The sequence below is a fragment of the Embiotoca jacksoni genome, unplaced genomic scaffold (genome assembly GCF_022577435.1).
Source record: "Embiotoca jacksoni isolate LCO1_2020_lvr unplaced genomic scaffold, fEmbJac1.0.p SCAF_4, whole genome shotgun sequence".
Lineage (NCBI taxonomy): Eukaryota > Metazoa > Chordata > Actinopteri > Embiotocidae > Embiotoca > Embiotoca jacksoni.
This window is the reverse complement of record NW_027185392.1, coordinates 17282501-17308811: the sequence shown is the minus strand read 5'-3', so window position 1 is coordinate 17308811 and position 26311 is coordinate 17282501. Positions and strand designations below refer to the sequence as shown.

The following is a 26311-nucleotide window of genomic DNA, read 5'->3' as shown; positions in this document are numbered from 1 at the left end:
CTGTGGTTTGCTTATTTTTCATTCTGTCCATGATCTGCATCGCCACTGATATATCTCCCAACATCTATCAAAAAATTATTTTCCAATCATTTGCCCGTCGCTTGTGGATATTTCTGTATCCATGCCATGTTAATAACAAAGCAACAGATAAATATATTCATGAAAACAATAAAGAATAATCCAGATATCTGATTATACTCATTTTAATGTATCATAACTCCTTTTAAAAACTGTTGGGTTGAAGAAGGACAGGGAAATAAAGATCTCAGTGTCCCTCTATGTGAAGGTTACAGGTGCTCACAGAAATAACACAAGTGAAGATAATAACAGACAACAAAAAATAACCTAAACATATATTTTCACTGAAACCATAATAAAAGAGATGGTCCCTTGTGCTTGGATTAGCTAGGTTAAAAATATTTCCCCTGTGTCTGTTTTCGCTTGTGCAGAATTTTAATATTCAAGTGGGCATTAACCGAGAAAGTGATGGAAAAACAGAGAGAGAGATGAATAAGACGTAATTTGGGGAGAAGAGCACTTTAAAGAAGAATCAAGGAAGTCAGTGAATGAGGCGGAGAGGGAGCAACGGGAGATGATGTTTTCTTTTTAGAGCTGACATGATCATATTAATTAATGGATGAGCTTAGAGAATGTTAGAGCAACTACCTTCACACACACACACACACACGCACACACACGCACGCACACACACACACACACACACACACACACACACACACACACACACACACACACACACACACACACACACACACACACACACACACACACACACAACACTCAGGGACACATGGATGGGTCTTGCGGGAGATGAACCAATAACCTGCTGGTAATTAGTCTGTCTCCTCACCCGCCAGCGTCTGTTAGCCTCTATGACCCATTGATACTGAGCTAACGAGAATGTCAGTCACACACGTGGATACACGCACCCGCACCCGCACCCACACACACACACAAACACACCCACACACACGCACACACACACACACACACACACGCACACACACATAGAGAAATCCCCTGGTTCCCCACATGCTTTAGCACCGCCGTAAACACAGACCTGCTCCCTCCCTCTGAGTTTGACATGTGAAACCTCTCGTCTCTCTATAATTCAGAAGGATGTGGACTCACGTGCTGTTTCTCTGCTATCCTGCAATTATATTAATATATCATAAGTGCCTTTAATAAATATATTATAAAAGTGCCTATTAATATCTGATAGGCCACTACCTGTTCTGTCTCAGAGGCTGTAATGAGGCTGTGGGAGTCGGAGCATGCGATACACTTGAGGGTATGTGTGGCATGTTTTAATCTGAGCGTCAGGAATGCCCGCTCATACCAAACACACAGTGACACATTTGGAATCTGGTCATCCCGAACCACATGAATGCATGCATGTTCATCAACACACTGTGCATTCAAACTTCAAAGCGGACGAGCCGTGCGGTTGTGGTTTCACAGAGCAGGGAGTGTACTGCATGTAAAAGAGACCTAAAGCTAGACTATTAATACAATCTATTAATAACTCACACTGACACTTACAATTTCAAACGTAACCCATGATTGGACATGGCTATTACTAGAAACAAGCAATTACTCCATTAGACAACGGCTGAAACTAGCTAATAATAAGTGTTACTTTAGATCTGTCTACGGACCTAATTACTAATATCCGGCTTCCCTCTTCTTTTTTTTTTTTGTCGGCATCCTTCTTGTCAATCATCTCTGCAATTTAAATCAGTCCAATTTATCAATCCGTTATTGATTTTGCTATTCTTCTGGTTTTGAGCACGACTACATCAAAATCACTGTTGTGTTTGATCGAGAGAAAAAAACAATTGTATGCTCTCGGAAAAAAAAATTACTTATTCACCGTTAGACAAATATAAATATAATGAAAAATCAAACATGAGCTCACTATCTGAAAATTAATAAAAGGTATAATATACAGTATATGAATAGCAGAACAAATCATGTGTTTTAGAGTTTTAATAAAGAAACAGAACATTAATACCACTTTCTTGTCAGAGTGTAAAATATGAAGCTACAGCACGCTGCTGGTTTACTTAGCAGAAAGGCTGGAAACAGGAAAACAAGTAGCCTGGAGCTCAGTGACACCTCGTGTGTCATTTCTTTAATCTCAACAAAAACAGAATGAAACGCGTTGTTAAACAACGCAGAAATTATTCTTTGAACTCACATGACTTCAAGACGTGCAGAGCGCGAATCATTGCCAGCTAGTGACGTCACAGTGCAGGTGTAGTCCCCGATGTCACCTGACCACGTCTGGCCAATAGTGAGAGAGCCCTGGCGCACAGAGACGCGGCTGCCGCTGGTCGGAGGGACGGGCACGCCACCTCGATCCCACTTGAAGCTGCAACAGAGGAGGTATTAGTGTATTTCTTGAGACTGAGCACAGAAGCCATTTCAGATGTTAGAAGATTAGATGAGCATGTATTAAACACAGAGACTGATGAGCAGGTACCTGTTATTGATTCTGGGGTCATGTGTGGCGTTACAGTCCAGAATAGCCGTGGTTCCTTTGATAACACGCTGGTCTGTTGGAGGCACAGAAATGACTGTGCGACCTGAAGAGGGACAGAGAAAGGCCCGAAAAAGAGAGAAAAGAGAGAGACAGACACATTTAGAGGCTGATTCGAAATATATTTATGCACGAGGGTGGAACAAAAAGTTCAGAGACTGTTCCTGTTGCGCACAAACTATGAACAGCACTGCGTCATGCACGGAGCAGGAGGAAGGTATAACTCAAATGAGTATCAGGTACAAATCTCGTCGCTTGATCAGTTACACACGTTTTTGTGAGCAGCGGTTCGGGTGCGTCAGCAATGTTTTACGCACCTGAAACTGAGCAAAGAGCACACGTCAACGTTTGTGACAAATTATTGGGGAAAAGAAAGAAGTAGCAGGGAGCCCAATCCGGTCAGTAGAAGTGGTGGGGAGAAACGATAGTGTTGTTGTGGGTGAGAAACATGTGCGTTTTCATTGCATTGTGAGCGGGCGTGTTGTCATGTTGGAGAACCGAAGTGCCCTTGCATCACAGGTCAGGTCATTTGCACCAAAAGCTTTCCTTCAGATACCTCATAACGTCACAGCAGAACTCGATGTTGACAGTCTGACCCCGTTGGACAAAATCATGGTGCACAATCTTGACATTTGCAAGATTGTGCACCATCTGACTTGATGCGCCTTCTTGGTTTTGGACAGTCATGTTCCGCCCTCAGGAAGGGCCGTGAGCTTCCTGAAGGATTTCAAGGGTCTCCGTTCCCGATTTCCAGAGTTTGACACTAAATTTGATGTGCGCCGTCTGCTAATGTCCACAGAGAATTCGCAGACGGACCAGCGCTCACAAAAACGTGTGTAACCTTTGCTGATTTTGATCAAGCGATTTGTAGCCCTTACGCTTTAGGGTTGTACCTCCCTCCGGCTCCGTGCACATCACAGGCACGTTGTGAATATAACTTATTGATGCATCCACGTATTAGTGTGACAGGAATTACTGAAGGTGAAGTACGCACAAGCATGCCTCACAAAGACACCCACACCCACACACATACTTATAATGTAGTGGAAAACAGCTGAGTCTACCACATTACTGGTGCTTTGCTTCAGTCAGGCGTTGCATATGATTTAAAGACGGAAAAGGTGCACTGGTGAAAAATAAATGCAGATGCAGAGTGGAGGGCATCTGTTCTGCCTCTACCTCCGTCAGTGTGCACCTGTGATGTGAGCATGTCTCCAATTTATCTTAGTGCTCAACAGAAAATCTACAAATCTAACTGAACAGTATTATATCTAAAGCTGCAAGGTTTATTTTAACATAGATACAGTGCATGTAAAAAAAAGAAAATCAGCCAGTCGATAAGTTTATCAGCTAATCAATTATCCTCTTACCCGGCCAATCAAATCACTATTTCACTGCTGCTTAAGGCAACTGCATCCATAACCAATCACAGGCTGTTCACAAGGCTGAGCTAATGCAATTGGACAGCTATGGATAACGTAGTGTTCCATGTCTGTTTATGTCTCTTTAACGAATGTATATTGAGCTGTTTACTGTGTTTTTGTACGTGTGTGTTTATGTCTTACTCCAGACGGTGAGTGTAACTGTGGTGTTAATTGTTCCCTCGGAGTTGGAGGCGATGCAGGTGTAATCTCCTGCATCCTGAAAGCTGACTGGTTGAATCTGCAGACCACCTGACTGCAACAGCGTGAACCTGGCAACCTGAACTGAGCCGCTGGCTAAGACCTGCAGTCCTAGAGAGATGGAAAATCACAAATTATCTTTGAGTTGAAGGAAAGTAATAAAGTCATTAAAGACATTTTAATTACAATCACATTATGTCTGTGTCTTGTTGTGCTTGCTCAGTGTGTGTGTGTGTGTGTGTGTGTGTGTGTGTGTTTCTGTTACCTTTCCTCCAGGTAATGGCAGGTTTTGGAGCTCCGCTCGTCTGGCAGGTAAACAAGGCGGTTTTTCCATCAGTTACTGTTTGGTCAGAGGGGGGTGACGTGAATGTGGGGGCCACACCTAAAACACAGGGAGAAAGCATGAGAGGAAAGAAGACACAGGGACGACTGCTACGAAGAGACTGGTGGATGAAGTGAAAAAAAATTTAAAAAAACGTATGGAAACAGGAAAGGAGGAGAGTGTTGATCTAAACACAAATGCCTCCTCTGATCAATGGGGGCTTTATTCACTACATGGTGCTGCGTGTGTGTGCATAAATGTGGACGGAGCTGGTGTGGAGGCTCCATGAGGACTTTTAATTATAATCAAATGCTCACTAAACAGAGTGTAATTCTACAGAGACAAATATAACTGGATGTGCAAACTTTCCCAGCTGACATGCACTGCACACCATCGAGTCACGGTAGAGTGCTCAACTGACACTGACTGTCACTTCATGTTAGAAGAAAAAAGAATTTTCTTTCAGGTAGAAAATACTTGGTAAAACCACCAACACAGCTTTATTCAAATTAGCACAAAGGGCACGTGATTTTTAGAGCAAAGGTTATTACTTGCTACATTATTATGTGTGGTGAGGCCAAATGCAGAGGAAGAAGTGGAGCAAGGAGAACAATGCAGCTGAAATGATTGGCTGATTAGTTGGTGGACAGAAAAACAATTCGATTTAAACTTGCATAGAAAGAGTGAGAAGTCATCCAAAAGAAGCAAGTCTGATGGAGGTGTGTACATACAAGCTTGTTTTCTAATTGGTATGTGTCGGACAAACTCACTGGAGACAAGGAGTTGTGTGTGTGCTTGAGTCTCTCCGGCGGCGCTGCGAGCGAAGCACTGGAATATTCCTCCGTCTCCCGGCTGCACCCTGCGCACCGTCAGCCCGGTTGCTGTGGTGACCTTGTAGCGAGGGTTGGCCAGTTTGGAAAGAGGTATGGCATCCTTATACCACTCTATCCTGGGCTGGGGCACGCCTACATGTGTGCATGTGCACGGAAAAAAAAAAAAAAACGAACACACAGGAGGAGAAACATTTTCAGTTTCCTTAATAACAAGCCTGCTGACCTCATCGCTCAGCAAACTGCTCCAACTCCAGCTAAAACAGCAACACGCACTTTCTCCAATCCTCACTGTTATCCAATCCCTCTCTATAAATATGCATGTGGGCATAATGACTGCTAATAATATATTGATTGGAGGGTGTGGGTGGTAGGGTAAGGGTGGCCTAAGGGGCCAAAAAACATTCTGAATAAAAGATGTGGCCAAGAAAAGCACATCGAACAGCTACCTCATCGGCACCCACCTGTCTGACGAATGTGGCCGATATGACAGGCAGGGGGCTCCTGCAATTACAGCCTCAACCCTTCACACCTGTGTGTGTGTGTGTGTGTGTGTGTGTGTGTGTGTGTGTGTGTGTGTGTGTGTGTGTGTGTGTGTGTGTGTGTGTGTGTGGCTGTTTAAGATAGAGAGATGAATTCCACACTTTTTCTCAATCTGTTGGTGTCGAGCTTTCACAGACATGTGTGAAGTATTTTTCACCCCCTCCTTGTCTCCCTCACTCTGCACTCTGTCTTTCCTCCCTCCCTCATACCTCCTCCGAGCCTCCATCCCTCGCGCCATACCCTCAGGCCTCTGCTATTTAATTACACTGCCACTGTATCAGATTACTGAGGAGGAACATAAACTCACTCTGTGTGTGTGTGTGTGTGTGTGTGTGTGTGTGTGTGTGTGTGTGTGTGTGTGTGTGTGTGTGTGTGTGTGTGTGTGTGTGTGTGTGTGTGTGTGTGCGTGCGTGGGGGGAGTCTGCTGCAGTTTTAGAGCTCTGTCCAGCCCTGCTCATATAAGTGTTTGTCATGTAATCCATTTAAAGACAAGAGTCGTGAACAAGTGCAATTTTTAGGCTTGGTCTCGGCATATCAATGTGCTCGTACTGCCAAAAATACAGTGTCACAGTTCATGAAGCCTTCAGAGTAAAGCACACAGATATTGAATGATTTCAAACCCCCTCACATTATGTGATTTGGACAGAGTCACCTTGACATAACCTGAACAGCACAAACTGTCTGGAAAGTGACTCCACATTTGAGATGTAAAAGTTGTCATATGAGGAGGCCTGAGCTCTATGATGGTGACAAACAAGAGCAGAGTGTAGGCTTTAACATTATTTACTGTAAACTATGCAGCTGTTGGACTGTTGAATTTCATGTGAAACACACTCCCCACCCACACACCTTTTGATACTTGAACTCAGTGGCGGCTGGTAAATAAAAATTTGGGGGGGGGGGGGCCAAACAAACTGACTTCAGCAAAGCCCAGAAATTAAATCCAAAAACAACACAACACACTAATGTTGCCAAAACACTTGCCAGTAGCACTACTTGAAGATACATTTTGCACTCCTCTCCTTCTGGCCTGCAGGTTTCTCACAGACTCTGGTTAAAGTCAGTCATCTCAGTCACCAGCTTCTTTTCCACTGACAGCATGGCCACTGCATTCAGCCTCTCCTGGGTCATGGTGTTTTTGAGAAAAGTTTGAATTCCTTTCAGGGTTGAAAATTAACCAGAAGAGTCACAAATTGTTGTTAATTCCTGTGGACGATGGACACTTGACGGAGTGTGTGTCTGTCTCAAGCTGCAGCAGTGAAGCGGGGCTTTGTGTGTAGCTGGCCCCGATGTGTGCACACAGCGAGTGTCTGTTCGAACCCTTCATCAACACGGATAATGACACATTTACTCGGATGATACTCGTGCTCGTTAAAAGCACATTATCGGTACCGGATACTAGTTTCAGCCGAGTACTCGTCTCATCCCTAGAAATAACCACATTTTCCGCAGTTGCACTTAAAAGTTGCCGTTCCACTGCCGGTCAGATAACAAAGAAGCAGGAGTAACCGTGTAATTACGTCATGGCAGATGTGAGGTGAACCTGAAAGACCGATTTGCTGCCAATAAAAGAGGGAGGGTCTGGAAAATCTGAAACAACCAATTGAAGAGCAGCCTCAAGTCCCGTGGTTGACAAAAGTTGAGAGAATTACATTTACTCTAATTTTCAATGGAATCTTTAGTATACGTTAAAGCCACATGTTTCCTAATTTTATTCTGTTAAAAGTTTGTTTCTGTTGTATTTTTTTCTTTTTGGCTGGGCTGCAACAGCTGGGCCTGCCCTATAAACGCACATATCTATCACTGAGTGAGTGAACGATTCAAGTTCCATCACTGGTCGGCCAAATACCACGACTTCCTGTAACTGTTTCAAATGGAAAGCTCATTTCAGCTCATCTTCTTAACTACTTAGTATAATTAGGGTTGCTGCGACAATAGGGAAAGAAGAAAGCCCAGACGTGCCTGTTCCCAGCTCAGCCTAGGGGAACCCGAGCGATTCCTGGGCCAACTGGGAGATATAGCTTAATCTCTCCAGTGGGTCTTGGGCCAACCTCGGGGTCTAGTCTCACTTGGCTATGCCGAGTAGACTTACAATGTGGTTAGGGGGCGTCCCAATCAGATGCCCGAACCACCTCAACTGGCTTCTCTCAATGCTCAGGAGTCTCTACTGGCTCTACTCTGAATCCCTCCTGGATGGCTGAACTCCTCACCCTGTCACAGAAAGAGACGCCCGCAATCCAACGAAAACCTCCTTCAGCCACTTGTATCCATGAACTTATTTATTTTGGTGATTTCATGAACACAGGTGAGGGTAGTGATGTTGACCTGCCAGTAAATAGAGCGCTTTTTCTAATGGCTCAGCTCCCTCTTCACCACTACAGTCTGGTATAGAAACAGCAGCACTGATGCCACTTCTTCAGCCAAATTAAACGAAAAGCTCTCGTGTCTATTGAAAAGCCCTCGAAAGGTCCAGCAATACACAGGATTTAGACCTGGTCGTGTTTTTTCCAACATTAAAGAAACACTGTATCTGGCGACTGTCTTTCTGCCCCAGTTTCCAGTCAGGTCATTACAAACAGGAATAAAAACTTTAGCAGTTAAAAATAGTCAGACAACATGTCGAATTTAGGCATACTACCATTGGAGGGGCGGTCGCGATGATTTTGCGGGGGAGGGAGGGGAAGGACGGGGGGACTACATTACTTGAGGTCGAGGTTTGTCCATTAATTGCTTAATTGTTGGCTTTTATTGTGCTTTTTTTTGAACAGTCACGTGTGTCCATCCTCTGGTCTGCTGAGCTGCATGTCTGTGTGAATGAATCACAACCCCGCCCTTCATGAGACAGACACGCAGCAGAGCAAAGAAACAGACAAATTAGTGAGACTTATAGTTACAGAAAATACATGAGCGACTCTCACAGAGCTGAAATGAAACGGGTGCACAGGATTAAGTAAATTAATAGTAGTTACTGGATGTAACTGCAGCTCTATGAGAATGTTTGTATTTTGTTGCTTTCAGGGGGGCGGGGAAACACTGCACATGTATATACACAAACGAACACACACACAGACAGTGTACCTGTAGCCAGGCAGGGGATATCTACATTCCTGTCGAGATCAGCAAGGACTTTCCTTTTGGGTTGAGCAGTCAGAGAGGGTGGTTCTGCAGAGAAAACACATCAGGACATGTGTAAAGCATTTAAATATATAGCACATTCTGCATCAATATGGAGATAAAATAATATTTCAAAGTGAACAACAAACACTAACAGCAAGGCTACAGACATATACCATTGATAAGCCCTTTCAACAAGGCCTAAAAAACTTAAGGCTTCGAATAGCTGAAAAGACAAACTTAAATTTGGACTTGCTTCTCCAAGTATTTATTCTTTAATAGAGAAGAAGCTTGGAGTGGAGAAGTCACCACGGCAGAATAAAAGCACTTCCCCTTCATAGCCCCGAGTATCTCGAGTGCCATCGCAAGGCAGGATGTCTGTATATGTACCCTGTGAAATGACTTCTACACACAATCAGAGAAAAACACATTCTCTGAGTATCCAGAGGGAATCTATCCTTTTTTTTAAACTGCTCCCTTTCACAGCCAATAAGGGCTCCTTCTAAACATCTTCAAAACTTTTGCTCTAAATGCTGAAAGCAGCAATGACAGAGAAACAATGGAATGTGAATAGATGTCGAGTTGTGTATTATTACAATGCTACATGCTATAAAAACATACTGGCAGCTGCCTACACTCCATTTCTTTACAAACACTTGTTAATTTTTGGTGTAAGATATTGACACAGCAAGCCCAGGAAGAAGGCAGACAGGCTGTCTAATTCATTTTCCGTCTGACATCTCAGGGAAAATGGCTCCACACAGTAGAACACACAAAAAATGACTTTGAAGAAAATTAAATGTCCAGAGTATAAACTAAATAATGAATGTGTATTCTGGCTGCTACAATAATTATCATTGAATGAGGAGAAAGATATCTAAAAACGAGGCTTCGTTCCTGGGCTTTTTTTTCCCAGGGTTCCACACTTACAGAAATAACATACAAACAACAATGTTTTTGACACTGTGCTGTCATTTTAAGCTTGGAAAGAAAAACCCTTTCCCTCCCGTATTATTTCTTGTTATTTTTGTTCCTTCACACATTGCCGGGGTAAACCGAGGAAGCAAAAAACAAAAAAAGACAAGCAGAGAGTTTGATCAGAGTGTTATGTGTCTACAAACAGCCAGTAGACTCCGATGATGGTGCTTCATTTATTCTACTTGACTACATTAGCTCTGAAGTTCTTTACGACTTTCTGGGAACTTTTAAACCCACACATGAGTGCTTCTCCTATCTGTACTGTGCATGGTGCAATTTGGCGTGATTTTTGTCAAGAGAACGAAGGAAGCGTTGCAGTGAGGAGAGAACACGAAAACAAGAGATGAATAACAGCCGCGTGGCGTGACACTGATAACACAGATGCATTAATCCCCTTCAGTCAGGTGAGTTCAAGAACCCAGATGCCGAAACACAACAAAACCTATTTTAGAGTGTTTGGGTGGCTGGGTTTGAGGCTTTGAGCTGCTGTGGATTCCCTGCTGTCTGCCTGCAAAACAACGATGGAGCGCAACAACAGACACATTGTTGTTTGCACCAGTGCTGTATACAACACCGGGATGCAGTGTCATACATATTCCGATTAGTGGATTTGGGGTAGAAGAGAAATGAAATTGAATAATGAATACCTTTGAGGCTGTCTCCTGCTTTCACACAGACACATACACTATTCTGTTTAGGAATCCCTTTTATTGCATCAAGGTCTGCTGAGCCCATAGCAGAAAGAGAGGATCAGTACCAATGTATTCATCAGTCTCTACCCCTCTGTTACATAGGAATGCATGACTTTGTCCCTGTCAGGCTGGCCTTAACAGTCATGCTGGCCTAATGAAGGAGGATAACAGCGAGAGAGAGAGAGAGACAGAGAGAGAGATTGTGGCAGCAAGACAGAAAGAAAGCGGCAATCAAAGGGTGGAAAAATTGGTGGCAGATAGTGGTGTGTGTGTGTGTGTGTGTGGGGGGGGGGGGGCGGCACAGAACGAGAATGAGTGGGGTATAAATATTCAGGCCAGTCCTTTCTGACTAGTAAGTATTCTGAAGGCGTGGGTAGTCGGCCCTCTCTGCTTAGGCGCCCCCTCGCTCCAACAATCACAGCAGATCAAAAAGACGCTGACGAACTGGGGGAGAAAAGTTTCGCTTCATCAATCACATGCTCCCTGCTTGGGTGTATGTTGTTTTCTATTTACGTATACACATTGAGGACAGGAGTGGATTGTGATGAGAGCGCTCCTGTTTTGAGTGCTTTCAATGTTCTCTTATTGATTTGGTGACTCCAGGGAAGAAAACTAATTTAGCTGCCAGGCAAACAGGCATGTGTCTCTGGTGCCATTTCGTGATTGTGTGTAAGCATGAGGTACGCACATTGGAGTATTTGTGAGCGCACATAGGCAAATATATGTGTACGAGAAAGCAACAGCTGCTCGTGACTACAATGCGCATTTTATCGGTGAGTGTGGACAACGGATTCAGCTCGAGTAGTCCTGTAGTTGACAGTCACTGCCTGGGGTGTTCACAGATGCGCTTCCAGGAGAAAAGGAAGAATAAATGGAGAAATAAACAGGATGAAATAGTGCCCGGAGCAAAAACTGTACAAGAAATGACAAGAGCGAGGTTAAAACAGAAATTAATCACATGCTGAGGGCATTAGTGAGCCAACAAATATGGATTATTAGCAGTGTGTGTGTGTGTGTGTGTGTGTGTATTCGTATTACTCATGGTGGGGGGGATATAAATCTGTTGACACACTAAATGGGCCCTTTTGGGGACAGAAAGTTCACGTGACATAAATCATTCAATTGTATTGGGGGAGGACTTGGTTTAAGATGAGGGTAAGGTTAAGGTTCAGTAAGCAGTAGTAACAGTTAGTTTAGAACAAGTCCAAGAGAAATAAATGTAAGTTAATGTTCTGCCTTCTGGAGTGATGGAAGCACGATGTGTGTGTGTGTGTGTGTGTGTGTGTGTGTGTGTGTGTGTGTGTGTGTGTGTGTGTGTGTGTGACAGCCTTTTTCTTACCCATTACAGTGAGGTGTGCTCTTGCCTCCACAGGTTTGGCAGTGCTGTTGCTAAGCGATGCTTCACAAACATACAACCCTGTGTCAGAAGAGGTAGGGGCAGGAATAACGAGCCGACGCCCACTGGCCAGCCGGCGCCCATCACGTTTCCATGACACCACAAGGCCATCCACTGGTCTGGAGAGGGGAGGAGAGGAGACCATTGACCTTTAACTGACCTTTACTAGTTCAATGTTTCAATGACAATAAATATGATCAAAAGAGTTAAACACAAACATGTTACAGAGGAGAGGAGAGGAGAAGAGAGGAGAGGAGAGGAGAGGAGAGGAGAGGAGAGGAGAGGAGAGGAGAGGAGAGGAAAGGAGAGGAGAGGAGAGGAGAATTAGGGGAAAAAAAGGAAAAGAATGACAGAAGGCAATTACACCATATTAAATCCATCAGTTTATTTGTCAATGAGGCAGGAAATGAATGATGACAGTTTGTATATCAGAGCAGTCAGCTCTACTCAGCATGAAGGAGCTTTAGTCTGTTACTCTAAATGTTGGGAAAGGAAATGGGTTTTGGTATAAAATGAAATTTTGTTTTGGATAGACAACATCAAAAAAAAAAAAAAAAAAAAAAAAAGAAAAATCATTATTTTGGATGTATTTATGTGTGACAGCACAAATACAGCACTGTGTCTTATCATAAAAGTGCAGTTCAATGTTTTGGTGCATTCTAAACAACAATTTAATTCTCACCTGCATTAAATTTTGCAGCTGACCTACTAAGATAACATCGAGCTCTGTAATCATCAGTTAAAACTGTCATCCGGATGCATTTTATCAAGGCCTGCTTAAAAGTCAGAGTTCAGCTGTATACACAGTAATCTAAGAAAATATATCAGAATATCATGATGAAAATACTGCTAAATAAAATTACAAAACACATTTGAACATTGCTATGGCTGCATTTCATTAACAACAATGAAGAGAACGTAGGCATCTACAAGCTTACTGTTATAATTGCAATTAGCTTTAGGTTAGAGAGGTTAGAGAGTCATGACTCAAACAAAAACCACCGAAATGAAACAGATTGAATGACAAAAAGCAATTAAGATGAAAGTCTGTTTGTGAAATACAAGCAACTGTCATTCTGAACAAGTGACATCTCTAGAATACATTAGCTTAGAGATCATTAACATTACATTGCTTTGATTTATTGTCATTGCTTCTCAAAGTTTTTCATAAATTCCAACAGCAGTCCTTCTGTTGATGGTATTAAATAGCTCTAACAAAGAACTTTATTCTTGAAGTCCCTCTCCTGGCATTGATTTCTAAAAACAAATTTCTTTTCATCAAAATTACACAAAAAAAGAAAATTCCCCTCAAAGTGGCTTAGATTTAACCCGCATATCCCACTGAAGATGGGTTCCATTTTGTTCCATCTTCCATCAAAAATAGACTCGCTGCCTATCTTTAGCGAAGCAGCACGGCGAGCCGCTTCTGGGACGCTGGTGAGACGGACCACAGCGCAGCCGGAGGGCTTTGAAGCATTGACTTTAATGACGGCGATTCACTCCGGCAGCCGTGTCAGAGACAGAACACGTCGCAGGTGAAATCGGTGGAAAATAGCCTGAACTCTACACCTCTGCCGATATTCATTAAACGCAGCTCTACGAATATGGAAATAATCCCCGCCTCCATCTCCACCCACCCCTCCGCAGCTCGCCTGCAGCTTAATAATATGGAAAGCCCCGCCCCCCCCCCCCAATGTGATGTATGAAACCCGGAGTGTCTGAATCTGTGTTTTTGAGAATGACACTGTCACTCGTTCAATAAACGCTGAGTCATGGCAGTGACTGTTTGCTTTATATATCATCGAGCACGTTTAAAAAAAACATGGCAAAGACATGTTGATAAGGTTAAAAATGTAATTTTCATTGGAGGGGCTTTTTGTTAGTTTGTTTTTGGAATATTTATTGATACACTTTCTGTCATATTATAATAGGTTCTTTTAGATGTATATCGGGCCACTTCAGTAAAAGTGATTGCACACCCTGTAAATTAGTTGCTAGAAATCATATAAACCTCAAGTTTTTCAAAAGTGTGGCTGAACCAAAATAAATCTAGCGGTAAGTGATATCAAGTTAAACAAACAATGTATATTTAGCCTGAAATGGGATTAGTGTTTCTTCTTTTTCTTTGTCAGATGATACACCCAGAGACAAACTTAAGTGTAAAAGTAATTAAAGTAACTGCTCAGCTGGTATCGGCTAGTTAAAATTTTAACGTTTACTTACTCAGGGTCCTGCTCACCGCTCCAAGACTTTACAGCCTTTAATATCAGGCCAACCAAGTTTCAATTTATTTCAGCACTGGTGAATATGACTCACTGATGATTAATGGATGTGGATAGCAGATGCTTTCAGACTTCAGCACTGCATTTGATTTCATTGATCAAACTCTTACTTCTCCCAAATATGGGACACTTTCTCTCTTTCAGTTGTCTCCCATGTACTGAATCATCTCTCTGGAACGGGTATTTCAGATTGCAGAACTAGTCCCTCAGGAGTGGATTGTTCCTGGAGATGATGATGAACCAACTCATTTGCAGATGTGGAGTGGGTTTCGAAGACCAATTTCTTTGGTGTTAAATTAAAAATGTATGGTCTGTTTAAATTTCTATAGGTTTGTCTGATTGAGATGGTTCTTACATCTTGTGTCGGTGTGTTCCTGTTCTCTATTACATGTGGGAGCCACATTGATCTTTTAATACCTTGAGTGCAACCCACTGGTCAAGTTCAACTGACAAGCACTTAAAAGGGACTCTCAGTACAGAGCAGACCGACTAGCACAGACTAAATAACGCAATCCAACAAAAACCCTTATACAAACAGTCTGAGGCGAAACTCAGTACAGCATGTTGAGTAAGCACAGCCTAGAAGATCACCTGTCGAGGCCCGAATATTCAGACTTATCATTGTTGCAGGCAGTGCTTTTATCTGGTAACAGCAGCCAAACAGCATCTTTCTTTCTTGTTTTTTCAATCAATGTCTCGATGTGCATATAGCACAAAGTAAAAGTATCAAAAACACTGTCCTTGCACTGCCCCACCCTCCCACCAACACACACACACACACACACACACACACACACACACACACACACACACACACACACACACACACACACACACACCGTCACTAATCAGGAGACAAATTTGTTTCCTTTGTCTTGAGTGAAGAGTGTATCCAAAACTGTTGTTTAGAGGGAATAAAGGAACAAAACACAGGCTGTGTTCAAAACATATACTGCACTGTTACATGAAGTACACATCAACCAGTGTTTAGTTGTTGTTTTGCCCGTAAGAGATGCGGAGGGAGGTCGGACAGTGTGTCTGACGGACGAGTACAAACTGATACCAGAGTGCCTGACAACTCTTGAACCAAAGAAGAGTTCGCTGTTGCTCTGAAAAAGTCAGTAAGACGAGACCGCATCCACTTTACTGTATATGTGTTTGTAAGTGTGTGAGAGAGTGTGAGAGAGTGTGTGTACATATAGTACTTGGCATGGGTCAGCATGAATTTGTGGGTGTGCTTAGCTTCTCTGCTGATGTCAGATAGGCCTTTGATCCAACTTCTGTTAAACTTAACTTGGTACTGGTGTGTGTGTGTGCGTGTGCGTGTGTGCGTGTGTGTGTGTGTGTGTGTGTGTGTGTGTGTGTGTGTGCCCGTGTGTTTAATACTAGCGGGGAAGAGTTGCTGAGCTATGAGTTTATGTGGGGTCCTCTAATTGCCCTGCAAGAAAACACTACTGTCTGGCAAGAAGGAAATTGTTCACACTTTTGTGTGTGTGTGTGTGTGTGTGTGTGTGTGTGTGTGTGTGTGTGTGTGTGTGTGTGTGTGTGTGTGTGTGTGTGTGTGTTTCTGCATGCACATAAAAGAAATTTACCTAGCATTAGCGATGCACTCCAGAGTAGCCTCGCTCCCCGCCACCACTGTTGTGTCTTTTGGTCCAATCACGATTGCCGGAGCGACTGACTCTGACTCAGGATCTGTGACAGAGAGAGGAAATATGAGAGGCAGTTCAGCTCATAAATCAAACTTGCACACGCAGCCGCATAATCTCAAACATAGATCACAATAGTGTCCCTCACACACTGCTACACTCTTTTACGCATGCACATAACTGTCCCGTACTCAACTTGATACATTTTCTAAAAGACACAACGAAACAGGAAGCACCATTGCCATGTCAGCTGGACAGGCACGGCCTGCATGTAATCTTCTATTAGCCCCAAATTGGCCATTGACAACTAACAAACGCAATCCAGCACAGTATCCAACTATTTGTTTGTTCGACAACAACAAACAATGCTGGATTTCTGACATGTCAAAAATGTACGTCAGCCGTCTTGCAATCAGAGCAGCTCTGCAATTAGATTTTGTGTCGATATTATTGGCGTAGTGTTTCAAATGCTGATTTCGGTTAAAAACAATGTAACTGTAAAAGTGGACGTAGCTTCCAGGTCTGAAAAACGAGGCCGATGCAGAAATGCCTTAAACTGCAATACCACCGAGTGCTGCTAGAGGTTGGCTCCAAAAGCCTCCTGCTCCAGAGACTCCCATTCAATTTCTTTCATAGACTACAAAGTCAATCTTTTTTTCTTTTTTTTTACAGTAGTCACTTTGGTGTTGTTTACTTAAGTCACTCCTTTTTTAGTAATTTTCTGGAGGTCCATCTGAAAATAATTAATTAGATATTCGGCCACAAAACATGCACCTCAGGTTAGTTGGCGCCGCGGTCGTGGCAGCCTGTTGCAGCAGCTCCCTCTCGGGATGCTGCTGTAGCGAAAGAATTTCCCCTCGGGGATTAATAGAGTACAATACATTTTTTTTTTTTTTAAAAGCCAGGTTTTTGGGGGAGTGTCTGTTTGATTGACAGGGCTGTGGTGCAGTCAGGTTTCTGCTATCAGTGGGTGGGACGTAGTTTCCTCGGGTTTCCAATCATAAAGAGTCAGATCCACCGCTCATTCCCTCCCAGCTCACCCAAATATGGTCACTTCTGGCTGCAAACAACTCCAAACTAGCAAGACAATTTAAAAAGAAGCGCTTGTCATGTGTTAAAAATTGCAGCTCAGTGTACACAAATCTTCTCAATTCAGGGAACTGAAGTATAAAAGAGTGGTAGTATGTTACATGGAATAATATAGTAAGTGACACACTGTGGATAACAGAGTAAGAAGAGACTGAAATGAGAGTCAGAAAAAAAACCACACTTCCCTCTACTTCTTTGAAACTGCTGATGTCTCTTATCTAAGACATATTTTCAATCTTCCACACAAACACCATAAGTCTCTCTGATAAACAATACAATTCTTTGTGTCTGAAACACCCTACCATACTGGGTATAATGATGTATTGGAGATAATATGGCGCCGTGCGTGAGTTACAATGATAGTGTTCAGAAAAGAGTACAGTGGTGTGAGTATGTGAAACGTGATTTATGGCCTAAAAGGTGTGTGTGAGAGTACAGTGGTGTATGTGCAAGATTACGATTGTGAGTGTATGATTTATGGTCTGAGTGGCCACTCAGAAGAAAATAACACACTGAGATTGTTATCAGTTTGAGAAGTATTACAATTGCTGAGAAAAAAAAAAGTATAAAAATAGAAGAACAGACCAACAGAAAAATGTTTGTCAGTGTTCTGCAGACTGTGTGAAGCCTATGCATTACTGTTATGGTTGTGTGCGTATGAAGATCACTGGGTTTTGTCAGGCAAAGACTGTGTAACCGATGAATATGTAGATTTCCAATAAGGGAGGAGCAGGGAGTACAAATTAACAGGCTGGTTCTGATCGGGGTTGGGGTGGAAGGAAGGGGGAGTACAGAGGGAAGGCAGGGGGAAGCGAAAAGCAGCTTTGATCTCCTCTTTGAAGGCAATGCAGAAAAGGTGGTAATTGACTCTCTGCTCTTTATTCTTCCTTCACATTCTCTCGCTCTTCTCGTTTTTTAATCGCAGAGAAAGCACTGAAAAGTCATATCCCACTGTCACACGGACGTGTAATAAGACATGCGGGTACAGTAAGACAGGGAAGTGATAGCGCACACACACACACACACACACACACACACACACACACACACACACACACACACACACACACACACACACACACCCATCTTGACACCTACACTCACTGCTACTCCAACTCAGGTTGAGTCATTAATGAAGAAAATAAGTGAAAAAAAAAGGAAGATGGGAAACTAATAGTGACGGTCTCTATCACTCAGTTTTTTCAAGTTTCTCTGTAACACACGCACACACACAACAGTTTAATCTTTAATTTAATTTTGCAAAGAGCAGCATCACGCACAGCACAGTTTAAAAGGTTTGGTCTTGGAGAAGTAGAGATGGGAAGCAGGAGTGGGCGGAAGACGTGAAGAGATAGATGGACAAGCAGAGGTAGAAGCAGGGAGAGCGATCGGCGAGCGTCCATTAGCTGTCCAGTGTGGGAAGCAGAGGTCAGACAGGGACCGGTAACCGTCAGTGAAGCCTTAATGGCAGCAACGGGAGCAGATAATGAATAGAGGGGTAGGGGGGGAGGGGGGGAAGTGGAAACTCGACCTATTACCTCGGGCCAGGTTGTCTGAGGGGAGCAGACCGACAAATCAGGACAGCGGGAGCACTGGTATGACAAGGGAGAACTGTGAGGGAAAAAGAAGAAGGGCTCGGAGCAGGGAGAGGGAGTGTACATGCAGATGGGATGAAGCAAAAGGGGGGACCGTGCAGATGGTCTTCTTCTTCCTGGAGTGACAGACATGATGGTAGAAAAAGAGGAGAAAGCAAAATGCCATACGGTTGTGTGATCTGCGCTCTTCTTTTCTCTCTGTCAGCGTGTCTAACATTCTCTTTCTCTGGGGAAATCTCTATCAATTCATCCCGTCTGGATCTCTCATTCCCCACTGCCATATCTTCCCTCCATTATTCCCTCTCATCCTCTTATCTTCTCCTTTTAGTTGTTTAAACTGGGAGTATTAAATTAATTTTCTTCAACATAACCAAGGAGAAATATTCAGACTGGCAGACAGCCGTTATTATGTGTGTGTAGGCAAGCTGTGGCAGCTAAAAGGCTCCCTGTAAAGACTCGACAAAGAGAGTCCAGAAGTTTAATCTAACTCTATTGGACTCCTCATTTAGCAAATGAGAAACACCATGTGGTGAGAGGAAAAGTAGAAGTGATAGAGGGAAATCAGGGTTGTGGTGTAACGAAGAAATATCAGAACAACAACTCAGGGTTCAAAATGCTTCAAAGAAAGAGGCGCGATAAAAAAGAAAAGCTTTTGGTTAAAAAAATCTAATCAAAAGTGATGAGAAGGAGGGAGAAAAAAAAAAAAAAAATCATAAATCCTATGAGCTTCCTGTGTGTCTGTGTGTGTACATGGTTGTGTGCATTATTTAGCACCGGAGAGGCAGTGACGCATTGCAATGTTACAATGGCCTCGTCAGCGCAATCACTGCTGATTGACAGTAAAGTGCTGCTGAGGTGACACAGCTGTGTTAGGGTGTGTTAGGGTGTGCGCGTGTGTCTGTGTGTGTGTGTGTGTGTGTGTGTGTGTGTGTGTGTGTGTGTGTGTGTGTGTGTGTGTGTGTGTGTGTGTGTGTGTCATTGAGAAAGAGGCGGAAAAATTAAATCGAGGATGGGAATGATAAAAAAAAAAAACCAAACAGGTAAAAGGATTGTTACAGCTTCCGAGCAGGAAAGAGATCAAGATTAATAAATCGAGAGGGAGCGAGATGAGAGGCTATTCCATCCACAGATTACAATGTAATCCCTCTTTCAATGGATTCTCTCAGATTTCAGCTTGTTCTGCTATTAAATCTGTCAGTCACTCCGAACTCCCTATGGTGTCAGGGAGTCATCCGGAGTGCGAGTATGTGTGTGTGTGTGTGTGTGTGTGTGTGTGTGTGTGTGTGTGTGTGTGTGTGTGTGTGTGTGTGTGTGTGTGTGTGGAGAGTGATCTTTCTATGACTGGAGATCGGTATGTTGTAAGCCTTATACACAAATCTCCTCGAGAGCAGAGACACACACACACACACACACACACACACACACACACACACACACACACACACACACACACGCACGCACACACAGCTTTGAATGCGTATATACAGACACACAGAAGGAGGCCGGTGTTAGCTCACTGTGTATTAATAGAGTTGTCAGATATGTGTCTGCGGGGTTCACAGCCAACTAACACATACTGTACCACACTGAGACCACATACACAACACAGAGGCAGAAAGTTCAAGAGAAAGAAAGAGGAAGGTTTTTATAAGCAAAAAGGAAGAAAAGATGAAAGGGAAGCATGCTGGAAACAAGAGGTTAAAAGAATGAAGAGCTTTTAAAGCAATTTTTATAACAACTTTTTTGAAAGGTATACAAAAATAAATTGAGAGGAGAAGGTGATCATTGGCTGATCTCTTGTGCGAAGACTGCACGTGTGTGACAGCGGGGTGAGTGTTTGTACGTGTCACTGTGCTCATTAATGCTGCATGCTGACAGCTAAGTGTCATGGTATGACTACACTTGCCTTAGAATGCCAATATAAAACCACACGTTACGACATGCCGCACACACACGCTAACACGCACACACGATGCCACAGCCACACCAAGAGCTGAAAATCCAAACCCCAAGGGGACACCGACTCAGACAATGGGAAGCAGTGAGAGGACAGAGAAAGATGCCTGATTTTAAATATTCATCTCTTCCTTCAGCTGCCAAACCTTCTATCTGTCTTTCTCATCGGCCCACACAAGTGATGGAAGGGAGGAGATGGAAAGACGGGAGGGAGAGAAAGGAAGAAGACACAGGAAACAGGGAGCAGTAATGGTGAGGCAGAGCAGGATTTAAGCTATCGGGAGAACTCAATATTTATTTGATTAATTTTGACTATTATATTTGTTGTGTTTTTCGAGCTGCTTGGCGAAACTCAAAATGACATAATGAGGTAACATTTCATCATCACTCTACTGAAAATAAGGGCATGCACTGCTGCCTTATGCCTGCAAATGTTTTAGGTAAAGAGGGGAAAAAAATATTTATCAAAATATTTATGTAAGATAAAATAATTTCTCTCCCATCAACTCTGAAAATCCTTAACATTTGACAGAGGCTTGGAGGCATAACTCCAACTGAAATTAGACAAATGCACATAGTTACGACTCAAAAACGACAATAAGACAATAGGTCAATATTGCACAAATATAATTATACAAGTATGTGGCCATGAAGGAGCATTATAGCAAGCAAGAGAAAACGGGTATGGCATTTTGTAAATCGCTTCAGCCTCTGGGACGACTGGCACCACAGTGTGCTGTAGCCACGGTAATAAACACACTCATGTGATGCCGTCATTAAAAGACTCAGCACGTTTGATGTACAGTAAGTGTCAAAATGTTGCCCAAATGAAGAGAAAGCCTGCGAGTTACTTCAGGCAGTCAAATGGAGTCTCTCAGGCCTTTCACACTATATCTCCTCTTCACTGTGGCAGTGTGCTGAAGCCCCCAGTGCTCTGCTCCCTGTCTGAACTCCTGAAAGCTACGCTGTCACCTGCTGCCACAGTCGCCGCAGCTGCTGTTTATGTAGCATTTCAAAAGCCCCACCTTCAACCCAGCATCCGCCTGCAGTGTCTACTGGAAGTCAACGTTTTCCCTCGATAGCAAGTTCTTGTCACTCTCCACTTCCTGCAGTGCTGAACTTTCCTTGTGGGGACTGATGAGGTCATAGACGCCGGGAACTTTGGCGCCAAATATCAACGCTGTATACCACACTCACATAAAATAATCCATTCTAAATGAGTTGGCTGACTTGAGATGGATCCAACAATGTCAAGCCTCAGGCTCAGGCTGGGTTTGTCCACAACAATGCAAACGAGTTGCAGAAAAAAAGTCACAGGGAATGGTTTTAAAGTTGCAGTGAAACAAAAGTTATCATCTTTGTCTTCAGTCGTGTCATGTACGAGGGGCGATCAAGAAGTTCTGGGACTGTTCTTGTTGTGCACAAACAGAGAGCGGTGCAGTTGTAGGCATGGCAAAACTTTGCGGCACTCTGTTTAAACACAACAGGAACAATCTCTGATTGCGTCGCGTTACTGAACGAGCCTGAATATATAGGACTGATCAAAACCTTTTGATGGGGTTGATCATTTAAAAAGTGGGTGGGGTTTAGTGAAGGTATCAATGCCACAAGGAGCCGAGGAGAAATATGGAGCATCAGAGGACGAGCTGTTTCCCTCCACACACACACCTCCCTCTCCTGTGATGTTACATGAGGAGGAGGAGAACAATATTTGCAAAAAATTAAGACACGTTATTTGTTTTTGATTTCACCACCTGAAATCTAAAAATACACTTTCTGCAATGATGCTGCCCTGCTACTCACTCATCACCTGATCGTCAGTTCGGTTTCATGCGGTATGTTGCATCCAAATGTCAGATGACAATGGATCGTGACTCGGGCTGGGTATCATTCAAAAATAAATACCAATACCTTTTATGAAATCCATTTTAAGAAAAGGAAAATTACTTTCACAATATGCTACAAACCTTTAGTTTTCATGCAGTATAGAGGGAGACAGTGTAACCTGAGTTGTTTTTACAGATGTCCCATTAACACATCACGTGCTATCAGGAGACGGTAGTTTGCCGGCTGCACACAGAGAAGCCTCCTGTTACTGCAGCGCACACAATGCAGACAGGTGTGTGGCCCAAAATTAGTTTTGGAAAGAGTGAAATAAGGTGTTCTAAGGTCAGATTTAAGAAACATAAGTTGGAACCAATTGATTTGCAGGCCACCGAGTACAGGCTATATACTGCTGAGGCTCACGGACACAGATGAGATTTACTCCGTAGGTGAAAAACAGGTATCAAAATTTGGTACCAAATGATAAGGCATTTTTCGATGCTCGACACTACCGAACGAATTCCATCAGTGCCATCAAAATATTAAGGTTCGGTGCCCAGCCCTAAATGTGACAGATAATGTTCCACGTAAGCTTTAAACCATGAGAGTATTTCCACTCGTACCAATCAATAGATGGTACAAGCAGGCTGACCTCGAGGTTAGAGTTGTAGCCATTAGGCAGAAAAAGCGAAACTCCACTGGTGGAACATGGTTTACAGGATGTACCCGTCACTGCTGCCAATGAAAACTTCTGCAGAGCATGTAGCCCAGCAGCTCTGACCTTCTGGTGGGGGCAGGAGGTCACGACAACATTTGTCTCCATTTAGAGAAAGTGTTTAGAGAATGAAGTCGGAGAGAAAGAGCAAGGCAGATAATGCAAATGTAAATGGCTCTTTACCTGTTGAACCTCGGTTTTTCTTGCCAACTGTCCGTCAGCCAGAGAGAATTAGATGAAAAGAAGTCGGAGAAAAGGCGGAGATAGGGAGAGGGAGAAAGGGGAAAAACGGGAGAGATATAATTTAGATTTCGAATGTTTCTTCAGGCTGCAACAAAAAGACACATTTACCAAATACACATAAAAAGAAGCAAAAGAAAATACAAGCTTTCACATATTAGCACTTCTAAGGCGTCTCAGAGTTTTGGAGGCAAACCGGATAAGGAGGCCCTTTACCCGAGAAGGAGGAAAAAACAAATACAGACAGAGAACAGGAGACAGAGAAACGGATGAGAGCGAGGAAGAGACAGAGAGGAACAGAGGACGCTATGTTATCATGGAGTCCAGAGGAAGACAAGCTGTTTGCAGCCCATCCATCAACTGCCAGCTACCGAATTTTGTCTCTCTCATTCACTCTTTCCTTCTCCCTCTCTATCTTTCCTCCCTGTATCTGTCATACGTCTGGAAGTAGAAAGACTGTAGACTGTGAGAAAATGATGGCACTGACATTCTACAGGCAGAAAATCTACATTCACTATTCATCTATCAATACCCGACCCCTTCATGCTTCTATCCAGCCACTCACTGAATTTTTGAATACTGGGAGTGCGTTTGTGTGAATGTGTTTCCATCTCTGGCCGTGTGTGTGTTTGTGGTGAAAAATGTGCGTCAGAGGCTTAATTTAGATTCTGACATATCACATCAGCGCAACGTTCGCTTAGTCTGCGATAGGTCTATCCCAGCTCACATTGGGCGAAGGCAGGGTCCACCTTGGACAGATCACCAGTCCATCACAGGGCCACACAGAAACAGACGGAAACAAAGACCATTCACGCTCTCATTCACACCGAAGGGACATTTGTAGAACCAATAATTAACCTGAGACGCATGTCTTTGGATGGTGGGAGGAAGCCGGAGTACCCGGAGGGAACCCACGCAGGCACAGGGAGAACATGCACACTCTGCACAGAAAGGCCTGGAATCGAACCCGGAAAGTTTTTTGTAAGGCGACAATGCTAACCACTGTTCAGAATAATAATCAACATTTTTTGTTTAAGCTGTATCTTATTGATAGTAGTTATTTACTGACTGCTTTTTTGGCAAGCGGCCAAAGGAAGCATTATACTAAGTAGGGATGAGTCATAATTTAAAAATGTTCGAATAGTAATTATTAAAAAAAAAAACAATCAACTATTTCATATCTTATTTCCCTTTTTTTTATTTTTTTTTTTATTTTTATCAGCTCCTGGAAGTAATGCATTACTACTACCAGAAGGTGCCAGTAAAGCACCCCTAAGCTGTTTGTGCCATTACGCTCCGGTAAAAGGTTTGTTGCTTCGGCAGATTAGATGCCTGTTTCAAACAGAAGAGAAGTGCAGTGACTACGACCACAAACAAAACAAAGCAAACAAAAATGAGGTGCAGCGCCATCTCCGCCAGGTAAAGATGCATATCATGTCTTTTGAGGGCAAAGCACCAGGCAGGTTGTCCATCCACAGATCAATAACCAATGGCCAGAGGTTTTTGAAGTATGATGGCATTGTTTAGCCAAAGTTTATGCCATGAGTGAGTCTCTTTCTCTCTCTCTGTGTGTGTGTGTGTGTGTGTGTGTGTGTGTGTGTGCAGTGGCGGAGATCTAATTGTCAATTAATAGTCGAATACTTTCCAGCGATTATCAAACTGTAATTTGTCGTGAAACGCCCATCCTTAATGCTGAGAGGTATTTATATTCCTACATTAAATTAAATGTATTTTTATTGACAGCACACTATTGAATCAACACATACTCACACGTATTGGCTGTACAAAATATTAGAAACACCTCAAATAAAAACAAATATAAAGATTTGATGGCGACTTGACTCAAAATAGGTGTTCAAACAACCATACAAAAAAAGGCACACTGCGACCAAAACTTGTACCTTTTGATTTTTTTGGGACTTAAATACCCTTTTGTGTTGACATCGCAAAGACCTCTTAGCAGAATGCAATACAGGTAAACAACACTTAAAAACTCCAGCGTACCAAATGACTGTCTGCATTGGCTTACATGGGGACACAGAAGCAACTAAGACTAAATCCACACAAGACTGCGTCGAGTTCTTAAATATGATGCACCAACCTATCTGCCAAACAGCCTGACGAACTGAGTGCAAGCACCAGATGACCTGATGGCAAAAGGGCATCACAACAAATACTATTGATTTGATTTAGGTTTTTCGGTTCACTACACTTAACTGCTAAATTAAAACCACTCATGGCCTTCTTTTTGAAAGCATCCTCTTCAGTTTCAGAGCCTGAAGCTTTTGCAAAGTTCTGTACGTTCAGTGAGTGGAGACTAATTAATAGACAATCCTCTCTGTGTAACGCAGTACAGTTCAACAGAACCACAATCTAATTCTTTGAACTACCACCTGTGTAAAACTGTTTCAGCAAAAAGCGCTATAACCTTCCTGAAGGTAGGTTTTATTGCACAGCTGCTCTACACTGCATTAGTCTCAGTTAGATGTGCAATAAAAAGTGGTATATACTACATATTTATATACAGTCAGGGTTTTTAATTATTATCAGTAAAATATTTTGTCATTTGCTTCTGTCCAACAGTCAAATGGATTATGTACGAAATAACTGAAATTCCTGAACGTTTAATGCAATATTTTTGTTAAAGTCCTCAAATAAAAGCTGAATATCTACACGTACTGATGCCTTCATTTCCAATCCATTGTGCTGGCGCACAGAGGCAAGATGACAAGACTTATCTCACTGTTCAAATATTTATGACCCTGACTGTGTATCTTCATATAATGGAAAAAAGTTGTGTTTTCATATTGGTAACAACCGTCTGCTATTTCACTGGCATTGGTGTCAAAAACAGAACAAAATAAAACAACCAGACCTATTGTGAACACACCCAAACAAAGA

At 42.9% G+C, this 26311-nt stretch overlaps 1 protein-coding gene across 1 annotated transcript in view; it reads right to left on the bottom strand.

The window, feature by feature from the left end:
* Positions 1-26311, bottom strand: part of LOC138208921 (protein sidekick-1-like) — a 239670-nt gene that overhangs the window by 72819 nt on the left and 140540 nt on the right. The window contains exons 6-14 of the mRNA XM_069167153.1: positions 23354-23380; positions 15935-16037; positions 12004-12179; positions 8959-9042; positions 5278-5472; positions 4451-4567; positions 4129-4296; positions 2507-2609; positions 2222-2395 (exon numbers count right to left, since the gene is read on the bottom strand). Coding sequence (XP_069023254.1) covers positions 2222-2395; positions 2507-2609; positions 4129-4296; positions 4451-4567; positions 5278-5472; positions 8959-9042; positions 12004-12179; positions 15935-16037; positions 23354-23380 — 1147 coding nt within the window. The remainder of the gene's footprint in view (positions 1-2221; positions 2396-2506; positions 2610-4128; positions 4297-4450; positions 4568-5277; positions 5473-8958; positions 9043-12003; positions 12180-15934; positions 16038-23353; positions 23381-26311) is intronic.